Source organism: Protopterus annectens, chromosome 2.part0 (genome assembly GCF_019279795.1).
Source record: "Protopterus annectens isolate FY-2018-M chromosome 2.part0, PAN1.0, whole genome shotgun sequence".
Lineage (NCBI taxonomy): Eukaryota > Metazoa > Chordata > Ceratodontiformes > Protopteridae > Protopterus > Protopterus annectens.
Window position 1 is genome coordinate 1,408,508,285 of NC_056728.1, and position 17,252 is coordinate 1,408,525,536.

Here is a 17,252-nt window from a genome sequence, read left to right on the forward strand (position 1 = left end):
TGATGCTCACTCTTATCCTCCCTTGCCAATCTCCACCAGGTCATGAGCTCCTAATTCAGCTTGGGTCATCGCTACAGCTTCAACCCTCTGCACCATGCAGCCCCTTAACTGCATTTTCCTTAACACTTACTTCTGTTAACATATTCCTATACCCAGCCCTTAAGAAAATACTTATTTCCTTTAGTGTTAGCCAACTCTGACGCTTCCACTAATGTGATATGCAGTTAGTATTTGATTACTTGTCCAACAGTTACATCATGTTCAGGTATATGTATTACTACTTCTGTTTTACACATTAGTAAATCCATTATTAGTTTTTGCAGGAATTTCACCCACATTTCAACTCCTTGGCTTGTGTTTTGTGACTTTTTTAAATAATTCTTGTAACTAATCATACTGGAAAGAGGCTACTGTGGACCAGTCCATGTACATGTTCAAAATAAACACACAAGACACAAGAGGACAGGATAAACACCTGTCCCTCTTTATGCAGGACAGTTCCTACTTGCAGAGTTATGTCCTGTGAAAAACAAATATGAAAAGTGACATGTCCTGAGATTTTGGGACAAAATCTGTTTCCTACGTTTTCACAATCGCATGAATCAATTATTTTATACCTGAAACACAAACAACTCAACTCTTCAGAACTGATCTGTTATTTCTAGCAAAATGTGAAGTCTACTCCTTTTTCCTGGCTGCAGACATGATCTGTCCTGCAAAATCAAGCTTCCATAACAAATGTCCCATTCTGAGCATTTGAAAAGGTGGCAACCCTACAGGCAGACAATCTCACATACAGTCTCTCAAACTTAAAAACTTACTAAAGAAATTTAAGCCGCTCTCTTGGGTCATGAGATGGACCTTACCAGCAGTCACGAGAGAATCTTCTTCCCACCATCTGATGCAAGACTCCGAGGAGTCCCCAGAGACAATTCAGAGGAAAAGGACATATGAAAACTCTTGCCAACAGCAGCAAGGCTAAAAATATGAACTGTGTGATCAGCAGAAAAAAATACACAGGGGTGCAGGGAATGAGCAAGCTTAAAAATCTTTATATTGCTTCAGACAGCATCATCAATGGTGCACAGCCTTCAAACAACATGGAACCTTCAAAAAGGAAACTAATACCAAATTCTGAAGAAGTAAAGATTAACTTGTTCAAAGACCTATTGAGGAGGACAAAACATTTAATTACAATTTACAGAATGAAGACTACAATCCAAAACCCTGAAAAGAAAAAGGCCAACAAAAATTAAGGAAACTGATACCTGCATACCTGCCTCAGCCTCATGTTCTTTGTTCTCATCTGTAAGTGGGCTATCGTGCAACTTCAAGTAGATTTCAATAGCAGTCTTTGCAGCTTTAAAGTAAAACGGGTGTTGTCGGAGGACATCTTCCAATTTTAATAAATCAACATAAGATCGTAGAGTCATTTTCCTCATGCAGTATGTGTGAAAGTCAAACTGGTCATCTGTGATCTCTACAAAATGCTAAAGCAACAGAATCATTTTCAGAAAATTTGTCATACCACAGATGGGCATGCACTAACTAAATCTACAACGCAATGTATTCAACCATGCACATACACTCTGCTTCAACAAAGTCCCTCTTTGAGCGCACACATTTGTTCTTTAACTGTGTAAATGAACAGATTTGAGGATCCTTTTCAGCAACAACCCAAGAAATTTACATGAATCAATAAACTGAAATGGTGTGGTACAAGCAAATTTGTTTTTTTACATCACATTAGTAAAAAGTCTCCAATACATTTAACAAACATATGCACAATTATCATTCTTTGGTGGTAAATGCAGCCAACATTCAAATATCACAATAATTGTGAATTAAAGAGAGTATGCTGTAAGATGCTTTGTGAATTTTTGCTTTACTCTTGTAAAACATGTGTTCATGTGCAAGGACCACAGTATCCAGGGCTTATGCAAGGATTTGACTGTGCACATCAGGCCAGGACAACCCAAGGTGCCACAATGAGTTTGTGGCTGCAATCCAACCAATACTCTATCAAACATTACTTAACGCATTAAAAATAAAAAACAGCCCTGATTTACTTTGGTTCATTTGTCAAAACATCCTGAATCAATACTTTTACAGAATTAACTGAAAATAAGAAGTCAACAAAATAAATCCAGCAGCCATCTTAAACACAAACTCAATACTCGTACCTATGGGAAAGCATTAATCTGCATACTGGGGGAAAATACTTCCCATATAAAAACAAATCAGAAAGACTTTCAAATCTTGATCTTTCATCTCTTCACAGTTCCCCTCCTTGTTAATGTCTCTCTAGGTTACATGCTGCAAGCTGGAAAAGTACAATACAAGCCAAAGAATTCAAAAGTTTTGAGCAGACAGTGAGATTTCAAGTGAGATTTCACTGTTAAAAGGAAAATGTGTTCATTTCTGGCAATGTGAATAAGGTATACAGATAAGATGGTCAGAATTCCAACAGTAAGGATACATGCACATTGAAAGCAAAATAAATCTACAGGCAATGTCCAAAATGTGGCAAAACATCAGATGGACAGAATAGGAGTGTCCTGGATATCCAAATTTCCAGAAAGCAACCCATCAGATTCTTGTATCAATCACCAGGAAAAGTGAGCCAAGAATATATCTGACAGATGGAGGTCTAATTATAACAGGTTCTCTGCAAGCATGAGTGTACAGCATGACAACATAACACATTAAACATATTGCAGTTAAAATACTTAATATATGGTCTGGTAATATCTGACCTCTGAGGACACCCACCATCATGCGGTTACAACATGGTTTATCCTTATCTTTCAACTAGTCAGTTTTTCTCTTGCCATACTCAGACAGGCATGTGCCCTAAAACTGGATTATGTGGTGAAGTCTCATGACAAGCCAGGATGGCACAACTCCACGAAAGCACAATTCCGACAAATCAGACAAAATTGATTTGACATCCACAATGCTACATACAAGACTATACATACCAGGAACTCATGGACGTATAAAGACTCCAAACAACAAAGCAAAAGAAATGTTATACAGGACCTACACAAAGGAGGGTCTCCACAAGATCAAATGACACTCATAAGTTTGTTACATTGAACATAGCTACTATCCTTTGGGAGTCCAACAAAACAACTGAATATCAAAGCAGTAGGCCAACCAGGGTGAACAGAAATATACAGCAGCAATAAGACAAATGACTATGAAGATTGAGACCTAACAGCACCCAGGAAACAAATGAGGCCTGACATGCACATTCATGGTTGAGAATGCTTCACAAAGCTATGAATAGAGAAACAAGTGGCTACAAGCACAATGGAGTTATTTTTAAAGGAATTACGTCACTGACTGCATTCCCCAGAGGGGAAACGTGCAATGTCAAGAGAGAAGCCAGCAATACACAAGGAAAATGTTTTTTTCTTGCCAAATGCCAGCCCTTAAGCAAAGGAGACAAACGGAGGTTCAATCCTCCCAAATTCAAATACTTCAGGTAAAATGAGGTGGTGGTACACATCTGGAGTGAACTACAGCTGCTTAAATGACAGTCACTGTGTGTATGTGAAAAACTGTTTGGAGACAGTACAGTGATTTGTGTTGAAGTGTAATGTACTGATTTACTGGAATTTTGCTAGCAGGATAGGCAAATTAAATTGGTCAAAAGTCCCTCTAAAGTCACAACTCCAGTCATTAAGAAGAGATGCAAATAAATGAATACAGTGGTTCACCGTTAGAGTATAACTGATGAGGGAGATTTTTCTGAGCTATGATACAGAATTAGAATTGCCTAGAAATGGTAAGGCCTTGGAATTAGAATTGCCTAGAAATGGTAAGGCCTTGCTGCATCTAATAATGGTGGCTGCCAAAAAGCAATTACTAGAAAATGGAAATCAAAGTCTAAACCAACTATACTGGAAATAGTGAATACAGCAACAGAGATAAAACCACGGGAACTGAGATCTTTAGAAAAGGGAGCAAACTGCATAGGAAAATGGGAACTGTGGGAACAATACAGGAATAATGAGGTCTAAAAGGCTGCAGAACTTAAGTGAGCTATGTAATGTCTGAGTGAGAAAGATTGGGTAGATAAGTGATGTATAATGTTTGCATCTGGGAGTTTGTCAGTATGGTTTGGGATGTAAAATGCTTGCAACTAGGACTCTCAGTCTGGTTCGTTTTCATTTTCAGCGGATATAAAAAGTTTACACACCCCTGTTAAAATGCCAGGTTTTTGTGATATAAAAAAATGAGACCACAATAAATCATTTCAAAACTTTTCCCACCTTTAATGTGACCTATAACCTGTACAATTCAATTGAAAAACAAATCTGTTATGGGAAAAAAAATTAAAATGTACAATACGCTGGTTGCATAGTGTGCACACCCTTAAACGAATACTTTGTTGAACCACCTTTTGATTTAATTGCAGCAGTCTTCTTGGGTACACACCTGCCATCAATTAGAGAGACTCTGATTAACCCCAAATAAAGTTCAGCTATCCTAGTAGGATTTTCCTGACATTTACTCAGTTGCCTGTTACAACAAAAGCCATGGTTCACAGAGAGCTTACAAAGCATAGAAGGGATCTCATTGCTGAAAGGCATTATTCAGGAGAACGGTACAAAAAAATTTCCACAGCATTGGATATACCATGGAACACAGTCATCAAAAAGAGAAAATATGGGACAACAGTGACGTTGCAAAGAACTGGACGTCCCTCCAAAATTGATGAAAAGACAAGATGAAAACTAGTCAGGGAGGCTGCCAAGAAACCTACAGCAACACTGAAGGAGCTGCAGGAATTTCTGGCAAGTACTGGTTGTGTACTACATGTGACAACAATCTCCCGTATTCTCCATATGTTTGGACTACGGGGTAGGGTTGCAAAACAGAAGCCTTTTCTTACACAGAAAAACATCCAGGCCCAGTTAAAATTTGTAAAACAATAAAAGTCTCCCAAAAGCATGTAGCAAAATGTGTTACGGTCTGATGAGACCAAGGTTGAACTTTTTGGCCACAATTCCAAAAGGTACGTTGGGCACAAAAACAACACACTGAATCACCAAAAGAACAAAATCCCCACAGTGAAGCACGGTGGTGGCAGTATCATACTTTTGGGTTGCTTTTTTTCAGCTGGAACTGGGGCTTTAGTCAAGGTGGAGGAAATTATTAACAGTTCCAAGTACCAGTCACTTTTGGCCCAAAACCTTCAGGTGTCTGCTAGAAAGCTGAAGTGGAATTTCAGCTTTCAACATGACAATGACCCCAAGCATACATCCAAATCAACAAAAGAATGGCTTCACCAGAAGAAAATTAAAGTTTTGGAATGGCCCAGCCAGAGCCCAGACCTAGATCCAATAGAAAATCTGTGGGGTGACCTGAAGAGGGTTGTGCACAAGAGATCGCCTCAAAATCTTAACAGATTTGGCACGCTTTTGCAAGGAAGAGTGGGTAAATATTGCCAAGTCAAGATGTGCCATGCTGATAAGACTCCTACCCAAGAATACTGAATGCTGTAATTAAATCAAAAGGTGCTTCAACAAAGTATCAGTTTAAGGGTGCACACACTTAAGCAATCAGCGTATTGTACGTTTTTTATGATTTCCTCTAACAGATTTCTTTGCTTTTCAATTGAACTGTACAGGTTATAGGTCACATTAAAGGTGGGAAAAGTTTTGAAATTATTTACTGTGGTCTTATTGTTTAGATTACAAAAACCTTTTTTTTAACAGGGGTGTGTAAACTTTTTATATCCACTGTATATAAATTTATGATTACCTATGTAGTAAGTGATGGTTTAATAAAGATGTTTCTTGTTTAAAAAAGGCAGGAATTGAACATTTTATGTAATATTGCTTAGGTTATATAAAATACAGTAATATATGTGAAGTATAATGTTTGTTACGTTAATATAGTTTAATAATTTTTATATGAATGTAAATTTGCCTTTGTCAAGTGATAATTCAACAATGTTGTTTGAAAAAAAGTAAAATGATATACATTTACATTAATACAGCAAAACAGTAAATACAATGTGATAGTAAGAATACACACTACATACACTGTTAAATCTTGCATTCAGAAAGGCACAAAATAAAAAGGTAATTAAAACTGCTTTCCTAGTATAATAAGAAACTCAAAGGGCACCAGCAAACACAATGAGCCTTGCAAGCTCTCTCTCTTCTGGCCTTTCAAATCAATCTAGGATAGGTAGAATGGAACTTGGTGAGCAGAACTCAGTCTCTCACTTCTAGGGTTCAGAGTTGCAACCCAGACCTCCAGTTGGTATATGGAGTTCTGCAGACACTCTGTGTGTGTGATTTTCTCTGGTACTCCAGCACCCTCTTATCTCCTCAAAATCTGGTTGACCAGCTACACTAAATTGGTCGATGCACGTGTTTATTTTCTCCTATTGTCGTAGCTATGTCATGGCTGAAAAGAATTTATGGACTAGCCCACTCACTGTGTTAAACGTCAAATAGGGGGATTCCCCTGTGATGAACGGTTACCTTTATGTGGGTCCCCACATCAATTCACCAGCTCCTAGAATACTAGTTTAACTTCCACTCATACAGACTGTAGAAACAACTGCTCACCTGATCTGCTGGTGATTTGCAGTCTGAAGGGATGCATGTGGTTTGTAGGTGCATGTACTAGCTCAAGGTCCATTCCAAACCAAACAAACCCAGCCTACACAGTATGGAGGAATGCATGCTTCCTTGCCAATTTACCACATCACCGTGATATTGTTTAGCACTACTTTTTATGTGCCTAAGTACTAACCCGTCCTATCTGTAAGGTAAAGATCAGGGCACATCACCTTCACATTTGTGGTTTCCCACCAAAACAGCACTCCATTTTCCGTGTACCTTTTAGGTGGGTAGAAGTGACCTCAAGCAAAAGTCAAATACACCAGACTACAAAGCCAGCGAAAAAGATGCCGCCAGTCTTGTATTAAATAGTATATATATATATATATATATATATATATATATATATATATATATATATATATATATATATATATATACCACACACATGTATTCACTTAAATAAAATTAAACAATCCCCTAATTAGTCAAGCATCAATTAAAATAATCATATATATATTTTAAAGAAACACTCTTCAGTTACATTCAGTATTTAGACCTGCTGGAGATAGTGTATTACATTTTAAAATATATAAGGTTTCTTTGTACAATAATTTCTTTTTCATTAACACTTCATCTGTTTCTGAAATATGTTCCAAAGTACAAGCTTTCAACAGTGAAAAGTCACTACTATGACAAGTAAAAAAATGTAAAACTATAGGGTTCATAGCATTATTATTTTTGTCTCTATTATGTTCTTGCAACCATAGCTTGAATATTCTTTTAGTCTCCCCTACATAAAACAAATTACAGGGGCAAGACAGAGCATATTCCACTGATTAAGTTATACATGAAAAAGAAGTGGAACAGAATTTTACACCATTTATTTTTTCAAAACATTTGGTAATGTTGGGGCAAGCCAAACACCTACCACAAGGGAAGGTGCCACATTCACCAACCTGTAGGTTTAATTTTTCACCAAGTGAAACAAATCCATTATGTACCACGTCTTTAATATTTCTACATCTCTTAAAAGAGATATTTACAGTTCTACAAAGATTTTTTACTCCTTCCATATTAATTAAATAGGGCCAATAATATCTAATGACATCAATAATTTTCTCACTTAGAATATTATATACGTTAACAAAATAAACTTTTCTACACTCCTGCACAATATTAAATTCTCTATTATTTATCTTATTTACTAAAGGCCTATTATGAAGTAAGCTGGTATATGTTATTTTATGGAGGGCATCTAAAATAACATTTCATCATACCCCCTTTGCTTGAAGTTAATGCATGTTTTTATTATTTCCTTTTCATCATTACATAGCCTGCTAACTCTCAATAATTCATAAGGTAGTGCCTTCAAATTATGTGGTGGATGGCAACTACTACTGTCCAAAATATCTCCAGTTCCCTTTCTATGCATATTAGTTACTATATTATTATTCCTAATAGTCAAAGTGACATCTAGATAGTTAACGTTTTCCTATCTGTAAGCCATCAAATTTTATCTGAAAACGATTTACATCAAAATAATTTATAAACTGGGGAGCTACTTCAGCATCCCCCTTACATAAAAAAAAAATCAAATCATCTACAATATAAAATAACATAACTATTAAAAAAAATTCAATCTATACAAAAACTCAAAGTGTTTTATAAAGAGGAGACAAAGAATATTCAAGTAACAGTTGCAAGAACATATTGGAGACAAAAATAATAATGCTATGAGCCCTATAGCTTTGCATTTTTTTACTTGTCATAGTAGTGATTTTTCACTGTTAACAGCTTGCATTTTGGAACATATTTCAGAAACAGATGAAGTGTTAATGAAAAAAATTATTGTACAAAGAAACTTTATATATTTTAAAATATAATACACTACCTCCAGTAGGTCTAAATAGTGACTAACTGAAGAGTGTTCTTTAAAATGTATATATGATTATTTTAATTGATGGTTGACTAATTAGATTGTTTAATTTTATTTAAGTGAATATATATGTGTGTGTGTATATATATATATATATATATATATATATATATATACACACATATATAATATATATATACATATATTATATATATATATATATATATATATATATATATAATATATATGGATGCATGGTGTGGCGTGTTTTGTAACTCCAGGAAGGCTGTGCCAAGGCGCCAGAGTGTTATTCAGTATGAATAAGCTATTTAATACAAGGTTGGTGTCATCTTTTTCGCTGGCTTTGTAGTCTGGTGTGTTTCAGTACGTTTGGTGTTTTTTTATATGGTGAGAGATGGCCAGTGGATCGCTGTAACAACTGCCACGTATTTTTTGAGATGATGCATCTGTTTCTGCTACTTTTCGTCCAGTTGGTAAAACTCAGATGGAGCCGAGTACCTCTATATCCAATGTTGCCCCTGTTAAAACTTGGGAGCGTCTGTTAGAAGAAGGGGGAAAAGATCTACAAACCCTTTTAATGAAGTGGGTAAGGCTAATACAGTACATTTGTCAACAGCTGACTGTACTAAGATTCACTTGAACGGCTGCTGTTTAGAGAAAATGCCTTACATTATAATATGCTAGGCTTGCAGAGATATTTGGATATAGACATTACCCCTAGGGGGTTACGTTTTGTAAAGAATCTTTCTACTGCCTTTGATACCTCTGATGTAACTGAACTACAGTTTGAGAAAAGATGGATTGCTGCCTCCCACAGATGTCTAAGGGAATGGCTGCTTATACTGATAGAACGAGACACACTAAAACAGCTTAAAGTGAAGGCTGAAATTGCAGCTGCTTGCGGTTAATTATCTGGGCAGCTGGGTGGTTCCAAGTTTGAACAATGATTACGTTCTTTAAATATCAAGTTAGAGGAAAACTCTAGTGGAATTATACAATGTAAAATCAATAAGTTACAAAGAGACATCAGAGACTATGACTCTGGTTTGGCTTTTAAGAAGGTAGCCAATCAGAATGGTACCAGATGCTTTAAAAATGCTTCTGGGAGATCTAAGAAACATCAAAACGTCTCCTTTGCCTCTATAGATAGAACTAATACGTCTGCAGCCTCTGATAATGAAAATACAGACTATTAACCTTTGCCTGCTCCACAACAACCTAATTACATAAATAACACGTTTCGGGGCCAAGGGAAACAACAGGGAAGACAGTAGAATGGCAACAATAAACAAAACATCTTTGAACGACAGTATGAAGGTAACAGACTTTCAACAGTTCAAACAACAAAATAAAAAGGACTAAATATTGATTTGAAACATGTCTGCACAGTAGTTAGCAGTATAAAAAGATGTGATTTGAATAACTATTGTGAATTTATCTGGAGTTGATTTACGTGAAACTGAAATATCTGTTTTGAAGTATGGTTTAAAGTTTATACCAACAGCTCTACCTAGAGCACATTTTATTAAAACAGAAGTGTTTAAGTTAATAAGAAAGATGCACTTGGTTACTTTGAATGTAATGGTGAAAGTATGTCAGTTAATGAAGACAGTGTATCTGCAAGTGAAGATGAGCTGCTGGATTTCTTCTCTTGTGATTCATTTGAAACAGCTGAAAATGTTAATGCATATTGCACTTTAAATACTGAAATGGTTACTTATACTAGCACTTTTACACCTGCATTTAACAACCAGGTGATTTTGCAATTTTCTAAGATGCTTAATTTTGCATTAGAGAAAGTTCTGAAAGATTTTTCTTCTGAGAAGAAAGACATTTTGTATAATATGAGTAAGAATGAATGGATGTCTTTATTAACTTTATGTAAAAGATCAAACAATTATAAAACCCTCAGATAAAGATAAAAAAAATGTTGCTATGCACTGGAAACCATCTGAAAATGTGTATGGGCCACTTATCTGATGGCCAAGTATATAGGGCAGTAAATATTGATTTTTTTTATCAAGCTATAATGAATTTTAAAGAACTAGTAGCTAAAGGCCTAAGATTGGGCTATTTTACAAGAAAAGATGCCCTAAATAAATTTAATGTAGAAGGAAGCTCAATGGCTAAGTTCTATTGCCTGCCAAAGACACAAAAATGTGAGCCCCCCCAGGTAGACCCATAGTAGCAACACAGAATTTTCTCCATAACATGAGAATTTTTTTTACATTCCTATCTTTTGAACTATGTAGTTAAGTTAAATTCTTATATTAAAGACACTTTCCATTTTCTGGATAAAATAAAGAATGTTAAATGTGATGAAGAATATTACTGGATAGTTATAGATGTAAAATTACACAAGTATTACCCATGAGTTAGGTATGGAAGCTGTTAAGATTTTTTTCTAGGTGATAGTCCTGTTAGTAATTATGTGATGGAATTATTACATTTTTGTTTGATGAATATTTTTTTTTTTGAGTTTAATAAGCTCATTTCCCATCAAGTACAAGGTACTGCCATGGGTGCATCTTTTGCACCCATGTATGCTAACCTGTTTATGGGCCTTTTTGAAGTTGAATTTTTTTAATAGTTATGTTATTTTATATTGTAGATGATTTGATTTTTTTATGTAAGGGGGATGCTGAAGTAGCTCCCCAGTTTATAAATGATTTCGATGTAAATCGTTTTCAGATAAAATTTGATGGCTTACAGATAGGAAAACGTTAACTATCTAGATGCCACTTTGACTATTAGGAATAATAATATAGTAACTAATATACATAGAAAGGGAACTGGAGATATTTTGGACAGTAGTAGTTGCCATCCACCACATAATTTGAAGGCACTACCTTATGAATTATTGAGAGTTAGCAGGCTATGTAATGATGAAAAGGAAATAATAAAAACATGCATTAACTTCAAGCAAAGGGGGTATGATGAAATGTTATTTTAGATGCCCTTCATAAAATAACAGATACCAGCTTACTTCATAATAGGCCTTTAGTAAATAAGATAAATAATAGAGAATTTAATATTGTGCAGGAGTGTAGAAAAGTTTATTTTGTTACTGTATATAATATTCTAAGAGAGAAAATTATTGATGTCATTAGATATTATTGGCCCTATTTAATTAATATGGAAGGAGTAAAAAATCTTTGTAGAACTGTAAATATCTCTTTTAAGAGAAGTAGAAATATTAAAGACATGGTGGTACATAATGGATTTGTTTCACTTGGTGAAAAATTAAACCTACAGGTTGGTGAATGTGGCACCTTCCCTTGTGGTAGGTGTTTGGCTTGCCCCAACATTACCAAATGTTTTGAAAAAATAAATGGTGTAAAATTCTGTTCCACTTCTTTTTCATGTATAACTAAATCAGTGGTATATGCTCTGTCTTGCCCCTGTAATTTGTTTTATATAGGGGATACTAAAAGAATATTCAAGCTACGGTTGTAAGAACATATCAGACGCACAAAAAATAATGCTATGAGCCCTATAGTTTTACATTTTGTTTACTTGTCATAGTAGTGACTTTTCACTGTTAAAAGCTTGTACTTTGGAACATATTTCAGAAACAGATGAAGTGTTAATGAAAAAGAAATTACTGTACAAAGAAACTTTATATATTTTAAAATTTAATACACTATCTCCAGCAGGTCTAAATAATGAATGTAACTGGAGAGTGTTTCTTTAAAATGTATATACAATTATTTTAATTGATGGTTGACTAATGAGATGCTTGTTTAATTTTATTTAAGTTAATATGTGTGTGTGTGTGTGTGTGTGTGTGTGTGTGTGTGTGTGTGTGTGTGTGTGTATGTATGTACATATGGATGCATGGTGTGGCATATTTTGTAACTCCAAGAAGGCTGTGCCGAGGCACCAGAGTGTTATTCAGTGTGAATAAACTATATAATACAAGACTGGTGGCATCTTTTTCGCTGGCTTTGTAGTCTGGTGTGTTTCAACACTTAGAGCAAATAGATTGTAGTGGGACCAGACAAACCCAAAAAGTATATTTTGAAAACAAATAAGGTGTCAAAATGCTGAGAGTAAAACAATTATATGTAAAAACGCACAGAAATAAAATTAGGTTAGCGCTTTCGCAGTTGCCTGCTTCTTCAGACCTTGATAAAGGCAACAGTTACTAAAAACTTTTTAAATACTCTAAACATCCAATAAAAACAAACAGTTAATGAGATAAACCTCTCTTCTTTAAAATAGGTTTTAAGGAGACAGCACCATTCAAACCTGGTGAAGCATATGCTTTAAATTCAACAATTCATTTCAACTCAATACATTCTGTCACATCATAACTGCGGTGGTGGTGCTGCGGTAGCGTTGTTGCCTCACAGTAAGACATTGTCCTGTTTGATTCTCAGCTAAAGAGTCTTCTGTGTGGAGATGTGTGAATGGGCGTACCTTCGTTGAAGGTTGTGCGTCAGGGCAGGCAACTCGGTACATAAAAATCTACTGCCAATCATTAGCGGACCGGAGTTCTGCTGTGGCGACCCCTAACCGGGAAAAGCTGAAAGATACAACAACATTCTGTCTCATCATGTAGATCACCTTTTCCTAAACTGTCTTTAACCTTTTGTAAAACCAAGAATTTTAAACTATGGTTCCCCTCGCTTTAGACACGTGTTTGGCTAGTGCATTAGTTAATTTATTGTTACGTACGTCATTTAAATGCTCTAGCACTCTTTCCTTCATCATACAATTAGTTTTACCTATGTAAAAACAGTCACATAGGTTGTGCTTACCCATGTAAACTATGTTTTTGGTGAAACAATCTGCATAGAAAGAAAACTCTCCAGATTTCTTATTCACAGGGGTGTATTAACCATACAAGCTGACCAAATATTAGGGCAGGCTTTACAATTCCTGCTTGCATATGTGCCCTTACGCTGCGAGGTAAACTGCCCACAAGACCTATTATGCTTATAACACAGACGTTGTTTCAGATTCTTACTGTTTTTAAAACTAAATTTAGGGGTAGGGTCTACTACCCTGCTTATTTTAGGATTCGTCAATAGAATAGGCCAATTCCTTTTGACAATCTCACATATTCTATTGACCTCTCCAGAATAAGTCAAACACATTCTCTGTTTACTGCCACAGTATCTACGGACTTTTTACACTCTGGAGTTACAGAAGAGTCAGAAAAGAAAGGTTTTGTTTATTCCATTCCAACTTATTAACCTCTTCTATAGTTCTCTCTATTTCTCCGATTTTGTAACCCCTGTGCGCAAGATCTATACATAGTGCACCAAGCGCCTCTTTTAATGGTTCAGCATCTGTATATAATCTTTTACACCCAAGTACCTGATTTTTCACTACATTTCTAGTAGCATGCCTAGAATGCATACTGGAACAGTGTTATTCTTCCTGCACTTTTTCCTGTACTGCTTAGTTGACAAACTGCCAGTCATATTCTTGCTAACTGTAACATCTAGAAAATCCATAGTTTCTAGAGAATAATGCAAGCAAAAAGACAAATAGGTAGTAATACTCCCCAGAAAATACACAAATTGTTGATGTTAATAACAGTCGCAATGTGGAAGTTAATTCAACTATTTTAGATTGTATGTTAGTTAATGCTCAGACTGCAACTAGTAATGATTCAGTAGTGAGACCTAAAGTTTTAAATAAGCCTAAAACAAATAATGATCTTAGTTTAACTGATCAAGGTAGGAACAATACCAGACTTTCTGCATTTTTTTGGAGAAAGCCCTCCCTATCAGGCAGGAAAAACGGATAGGGAGTTGTCGCAGGAGAAGGGTGCGGTTGCAATCCGACCCCCCAACCCAAACCAAAGGCCCACATACCACAGGTCCACAAACATGCAATCGCAAATATAGTTTGGTGTTTAATTTGTCTACCGAACTTACCAGTGAACAATTGTCTGTTCTGAATAAAGGCCTTTCATTTATCCCTGCCACTAAGATGGATCTAGTTGAAACGATCCTAGATCTAAAAATGTTTGCCAAGATCATGATGTTAAAAACTGTTTTCATGAATGGGGGCACAGAAGTGCGTACGGTTTGTGGGTTTAAGAAACCGAGCATTTTCACACCGTAAGTTCTCCAGCAATGGAAGCCTTTATTAAAATCTGTGAGGATGACCAAAGGAAAAGTTTTAATGAAAACTGTAAGCCCTGCTTTAACTTGTCAGCTAAGGAGTATGAGGCATTGAACATGCTGACTAGAGCTGAGCACCTGGTTATTAGACCAGCAAACAAAGGAGGTGGGAGTGTTGTCTTCGACAAGCTGGACTACAGGAATAAAATGCACGAGATGTTATACGTTAATATTGTATATGTTATTTTGCAGAAGTATCAGGTAAATGGAATTATTCACAGACTGAATTTTTATGTATAGGATATGCTCATGACAGATCAAATAGACTATTCTCTGTATACATATTTTTCTGTGTTGAACATCCTACCATACTGGTGATATATGGTCTGCCAAAAGTGCATAAAGATCCACTGAACCCTCCCCTCAGACATATTGTATCCGGTAGAGGGTGGCTTACTGAGCCAATGTCCATATACGTCGAGAAACAACTTAGGAGCATCCTGGATAAAGTGGAGACTGCTCTAAGGGACAGTAAGCAATTCTTGGAACACCTTTATATATGGGCCAAGCACAGGGATAAAAATGAAAACAGAGGTATGTTTTTTGTTATCCTAGATGTGAATTCTTTATTCACAGTCATTCCCAATGAAGATGGTGATGAAAATGTGAGAGAGTTTTTGACGAAGAAAAGTGGTTATCCGGTTCTACGATCAACATGATCTGTGCCCTATTAGATTTTATCTTGGAGAACAATGTGTTCCCTCCATGAGTCTGAATACTTCCTCCAAATAGTAGGAGTAACTATGGGCACAGCATGCGCGAATACGTATGCCAATTTAGTTCTTGCCAACTGGGAAAAAGAGTCGTCCTTTAGTAGTGACATGTTTAAGTCACATGTCACCTTTTATAAACATTTTTTGGATATTTTTTTCATTTGGAATGGCAACGAGGAAGATCTTAAAAGATTTGTGTGTTTTCTGGGGAGTACCACTACCCGTTTGTCTTTTTGCTTGCATTCTCCTCTAGAAACTATGGATTTTCTAGATGTTAGTTAGCAAGAATATGACTGGCAGTTTGTCAACTAAGCAGTACAGGAAAAAGTGCAGGAAGAATAACATACTGCACTGTTCCAGTATGCATCCTAGGCATACTATTAGAAATGTAGTGAAAAATGAGGTACTTGGGTGTAAAAGATTATATACAGATGCTGAACCATTAAAAGAGGCGCTTGATGCACTATGTATAGATCTTGCGCACAGGGGTTACAAAACTGGAGAAATAGAGAGAAGTATAGAATAAGTTAATAAGTTGGAATGGAATAAAACAAGACCTTTCTTTTCTGACTTATCTTCTGTAACTCGAGAGAGTAAAAAGGCTGTGGATACCAAGGCATTAAACAGAATGTGTTTGACTTATTTTGGAGAGGTCAATAGAATATGTGAGATTATCAAAAGGAATTGGCCTATTCTATTGACTGATCCTAAAATAAGCAGGGTAATAGAACCTACCCCTAAATTTAGTTTTAAAAACAGTAAGAATTTGAAACAATGTCTGTGTTATAAGCATAATAGGTCTTATGGGCAGTTTACCACACAGCCTAAGGGCACATATGCATGGAGGACTTGTAAAGCCTGCCCTAATACTTGGTCAACTTGTATGGTTATACACCCTGTGAATAAGAAATCTAGAGAGTTTTCTTTCTATGCAGATCGTTTCACCAGAAACACAGTTTACATGGCTAAGTGCAACCTATGTGACTGTTTTTACATAGGTAAGACAATTGTATGTTGAAGAAAAGGGTGCTAGAGCATTTAAATGACATACATAACAATAAATTAACTAATGCACTAGCCAAGCATGTGTCTGAAGCTGGGGGTAACCATAGATTTAAATGTTTGTTTTTTTTCAAAAAGTTAATGACAGTTTAAGAGAAGGTGATCTACATAATGAGACAGAATGTACAGAGTTGAAATGGATTGTTGACTTTAAAGCATATGCTCCACCAGGTTTGAATAGTGCTGTCTCCTTAAAACCTATTTTAAAGAAGAGAGGTTTGGCTCATTAACTATTTTAGATGTTCTTCGTCTTCCATTGCTGCAGTCCTGACTATTGGGTATAGTTTTTGCCGCATGGTCCGATGCAGAAGCAGTTTTGCGAGTGCAGGTTGGCGTTCTGAAATATTTCGAACATTTTGGTTTTCTTGCCTCAGTATTTTACGGATGTCAGAAAAAGTGAATAACTGTATTTCTTGTGGGAAACAGATACCTCATAGGGATTATCATACCTTGTGTATACCTTGTTTAGGGCCTGAGCACGACGTTGTTGGTTGCCGCTCTTGTGCTAGGTTTAACAAACGCACTATTAAGAGGAGGTTAGACTGTGCCCGGTTAGTGTTTGGGAAGCGTTGCAATTATAAAATGCCGTCGGATGCTCCGGCGCCCGCTCCCAAGAAGCGCAAGGATAAAACAGTGAAGCCTAGGGTTGATGAACCGGCAGTCCCGGACGTCGGTACTTTAGAAGGTTTTGCCAGGAGTTTCCATGGAGTCCCAGGCAGAAACTATACTATTACAGGATGTGCCTTCTCAGGAGGTAGGCCAGGCTGAGGGCTTCTCAGGTGACTGTTCTTCCCTCTCTTCCCAAGGTAGTTAGAGCCTCTCCTTCTGTTGCCAAAACTTCTTTGAGAGG

The 17,252-nt window shown here is 36.2% G+C and overlaps 1 protein-coding gene across 1 annotated transcript in view; it reads right to left on the reverse strand.

The window, feature by feature from the left end:
• The window catches only part of NAA15 (N-alpha-acetyltransferase 15, NatA auxiliary subunit), a 2,782,393-nt gene that overhangs the window by 986,479 nt on the left and 1,778,662 nt on the right, over positions 1 to 17,252 (reverse strand). Inside the window, exon 13 of the mRNA XM_044060403.1 lies at positions 1,277 to 1,490. Coding sequence (XP_043916338.1) covers positions 1,277 to 1,490 — 214 coding nt within the window. The remainder of the gene's footprint in view (positions 1 to 1,276; positions 1,491 to 17,252) is intronic.